This window comes from Nothoprocta perdicaria, unplaced genomic scaffold, assembly GCF_003342845.1.
Source record: "Nothoprocta perdicaria isolate Ctin4 unplaced genomic scaffold, notPer1 scaffold_1, whole genome shotgun sequence".
In the NCBI taxonomy this organism is placed as follows: Eukaryota; Metazoa; Chordata; class Aves; order Tinamiformes; family Tinamidae; genus Nothoprocta; species Nothoprocta perdicaria.
Genome location: NW_020454093.1, coordinates 5,408,276 through 5,412,280, shown reverse-complemented (window position 1 = coordinate 5,412,280; position 4,005 = coordinate 5,408,276). Strand labels below are relative to the sequence as shown.

General features: G+C 48.6%; 1 protein-coding gene across 1 annotated transcript in view; it reads left to right on the top strand.

Moving 5' to 3' along the window:
- The first annotated feature begins 2,700 nt into the window (after positions 1–2,700).
- The window catches only part of SLC30A5 (solute carrier family 30 member 5), a 17,675-nt gene continuing 16,370 nt past the window's right edge, over positions 2,701–4,005 (top strand). Inside the window, exon 1 of the mRNA XM_026035477.1 lies at positions 2,701–2,747. Coding sequence (XP_025891262.1) covers positions 2,701–2,747 — 47 coding nt within the window. The remainder of the gene's footprint in view (positions 2,748–4,005) is intronic.

Here is a 4,005-nt window from a genome sequence, read left to right as displayed (position 1 = left end):
TTTTCCATCAGCCAATCACACCTGCTACATAGTTAATATTGGTACTTTACAATAGGAAAGCAACCTTCTTAAAGCACAGTAAGGTTTTCTTACAAAGTGATTCCTTTTCTCTGAATTATTTCAACTGAAGCCTGATTGTTTGTTTGTTTTCTCTTCCTTCATTGCAATATTACCAGTTTGCACAGAAGTTCTTCTGAATATAGAGCAGTGCAAGAAGAGGAGCCCCACAACAGTCCAAGTCATTGCCATGCTTTCTAGAGACTGTTCCCTTCTTTGATCGCTTTGCAGATAGCAATACTGAAATTGTATGCAAATTGCTATGATTGTTTTATTACCATGACTGAACTGCAATCCACAGACCGCTGATGCCTGTGTGCTTCCCTCAAAAGCTGCTTCCTGCTCAGTTGCTTCTCACTGTCCAAAAAAAATGAGAGTAGAATCAGAAGGATGAAATACAGGAGCCAAACCCAAGGAAAGCCTTTGTTCTCTCGTGCTGAATCAGAAAGAAAAGACATTTTCTGCCATTCCAATTATTTAGCTAATCCCAGTGAGCTTTTCCTGGAACAGATATCTTCTACGTGGCCATTACTCAATAAATACAAAGCTATTAAGATATTTTCTAAACAAAATTCTTAATGAAAGCTCTGCTTGGAATCTACTTGCCCATCTACAGCTGTGCTCTGCCAGAGCTCCCCCGTATGGACACTCACGCGCTCCTGAGTCGGATCCACATCCACCAGGAAGCAAGAGCTCGCTCGGAACAACCACTCTGGGTTTCAGTGGCCTGGGCACAGACAGGCACTGTCTCGTTCATCCCAGGAGGAAAGTGCTTGATCTTTCATGACACCCCAAAATACAAATGCAACCCTTCACTGGACAAGAACTTAAGTTCGCTTGGTTTGGGAGAAGGGATTTTTGTTATCATCAGCCAGAGTGTAGCCTTGAAATAGCAAAAAAAGTAAAAGTGCCACTGAGAAAGGGACAGAGTTCCATTTTTGCTTCAGTTGTCCCAAGATGTCATTTAGCGAAAAGAATGAAAAATGTGTCTTCTCAACCTTTCTATGTGTATTTTCCTGCCTAATGAAGATATATAACTATTTTTACACATAACAGCCTTACAGGCTGACACAAGGGTGTCTCTCACCCAGATCGAATACCCATGCACAGGCCTGATGAGCCAGGCACCATGGTCAGTACGTCAGGATCACAGCACAGATCCGCACACACCTACAGTCACATCCTGGGAATGCTTCTGTGCAGACAGGATTGCAAAGCAGGAGCGGAGCAAACCGCCCTTCGGGAGGGCTCCTGGGAGCTGAGGGTGCTGCCAGGGTGCCCGGCCTTGGCAGGGGCTGCCCCCAGCCCAGTGGCATCAGCACCAGCCGCGGAGAGGCCGCCAGAGGTGGATACAGGAGCTGCGGCAGCACCGGGGACACGCGGAGCGCGCCGGAGCCAGAGTGGGGAAAGCTCGGCCTGGCTCTTACCCAGCAGGGTGCTCACGGGTTGCAGCTCCACAGCAGATATTCCCATCTTTATAGAGCGTCACCGATCTGCTCCTGCATTGCCCTCTCTTTGCAATGCTGTCATTCGACTCTTCCCTCCATGTGGGAGGACTGTGTGGGTCTTTCTCTCAGTTTGGCTCCCAGAAAACTCCCCCTGCTCCTCTCTACACTTTTCCTCTTTCTTCCCCCATTTCTCTGATGCAGCAGGTCCGCTCCCCGTCTCTGCCAGCAGACACAGCACCTCGTTTCCCTGCTCTGCTCTTGGACCGTTCACCCTTTTCTGCCAAGAGGCCGAGGCTTTTTCACGTTAGGGAACCCTTCCCTGAGCTGTTTGCCAACATCTCCCTCTTCTGGGCACAGAGCACACGGCAGGGATGCGAAACCCTCGCGTACATCGCCTGCAATGTCTGCTGTTCTGATCCATGGGCTTCAGGGCACGTCGAGCTGTGGACCTGCAGGACCTGCAGTTTAAAATCCTAAGGGCTTTTCCAAAGGTAGCTGAAATGACAGAATCTGCTTCTCCTCAAATAGGCCCTTTTCCCTGCCTCATTACTGAACCAAAACCTGTGTCAGGTTGTCCCAAGGTGGGGAAGCTTAATACATGTTTGGAACAGACCTGTTTGTTCACAGTTTGGGTATTCCAACTTGCTACCTCTATTTCCTTACTAATTTACATTGGATATTTTTCCCTCGTGTTCTTATATATCATCTCTATACGCTGCTACACTTTTTGTGTTTCATCCAGGTTGTTCCTCCATTTTATCTGTGGCTGGAAGTAGTTTCCAGTGCAATTGAAAGGTCTTGCATTGAAAATGCTGATCTCAGCATATCATGTAATTAGAAATCCATCTAACAAGCTAGGAGTGCACCAGACTGTGTTGAAGTGCAAGGAAAACAAAGAACTAATGAAGAATAAGAAGAAGCAATAATCCTGAGAAAAAGGCAGAAAAAGAGTGTTTTGGGTGGATCTGCTTAGCAGCTCGGATCTGTGAGCAGAGAAACGCTCTCCTGTTGCTCAGCTCATACAAAGGTCAGTGGAATGAGACGTTGCACATTGTGCACGAATAAACAGGGCTGCAGCACAGAAACCCAAGTGCAGTGCAAACTTCTCCTTCAAAATGGGCAATATTTGTGAGACTCTATGTACTGACTTAGTTAAATGCAGGCAGGTGACAATACATTGCGTCAGGTTATCGCGATGTCTGCCATCGGGTTCCTGTTAGCAGTGTCCTTCAAAAGGGAGAAGTATTGGTGCATATCATTTTACTAGTGAGAACAGCTGTAATACAGTTCCAGTGCCAAACAGTGTGATACAGACACGTTTTCAGGGCACTGGGAATTCTTCAGCTTGCTGAGCCCTGGAGGATCCCTGTTTCATTGCATCACACACCACATGAAAATGCGATAGGGCAGGTGACATATATCCTAGCTAAGTTTAAGGACAAACATGTAAATACGATAGGGCAGGTGACATATATCCTGGTTAAGTTTAAGGACAAACGTGCTTCCTTTAAAGGACGTGAAAAGCAAAGCAAAAATCCAAGTAGGGGTTGTGAAAGCAAACATCGCAAAAAATCTCCAGCAAATCTCTCTATACTATGTGTGTGTGCTGTTTCACATTTTTTTAATCTAGGTCTCCCTCTTGGCCTGTTATGCTTGTGCACAAGAAGCTTGATTTCCGCCTTCACTTTTGCGTTTTTCAGGTATAAAAGCACCAAGTGTAAGAAAATTGCATCAGCTGCCATGAAACCCGAGACCGGATTTTTTTGCGGCTGAAATGCCAGGAGTCGAGGATGATGATTGTGACCTGTAGATTGCGGCTTCTCCAGGAGCCACCCAGGTGGCCCAAACAGGCAGCAGGGATGCAAGGAGGGACATTTTGGTGTTGGGATAACAATTCCTGATGCCGTTCGGTCCCGTGAACACCGGGACACTGTGCAGCCGGGTGGGCGCTTGTGCCTGGCCATGGTGCTCCAGGTGGGATGGAGGGTGCATGGCAGGTGCCTCCACGTGGGCAGCCAGATCCCGTCCAGACACCGGGGCTGCACGCAGGGACACACGGATGGTCCGTGGGGAAACATGGAGTGTATGGGGACGCACAGATGGCGTGCAGGGAAACATGGATGGTGTAAGAATGGTGTGTGGGGACACATGGATGGCACAGCGGGACTCATGGACGATGTGCAGGGACACATGGAAAGAGCGTGGGGAAGCACAAAATGCATTGGGACATACGGATGATGCACAGGGAAATATGGACACACAGTGCTGGGGACACAAAGATGACACGTAAGGAAACATGGATGGTGTGCAGGGTAATAACGGTGGTGTGGGGGACACAGGCAGTGTGTGGGGACACGAGGATGGTGCATGGGGACACGAGGATGGTGCATGGGAACACATGAACGCTGTGCAGGGACACAAGGATGGTGTGTGGGGACACACGGACAGTGTGTGGGGACTCGAGGACGGCGCACGGGGACACACACAGAGCGCGTGGCAC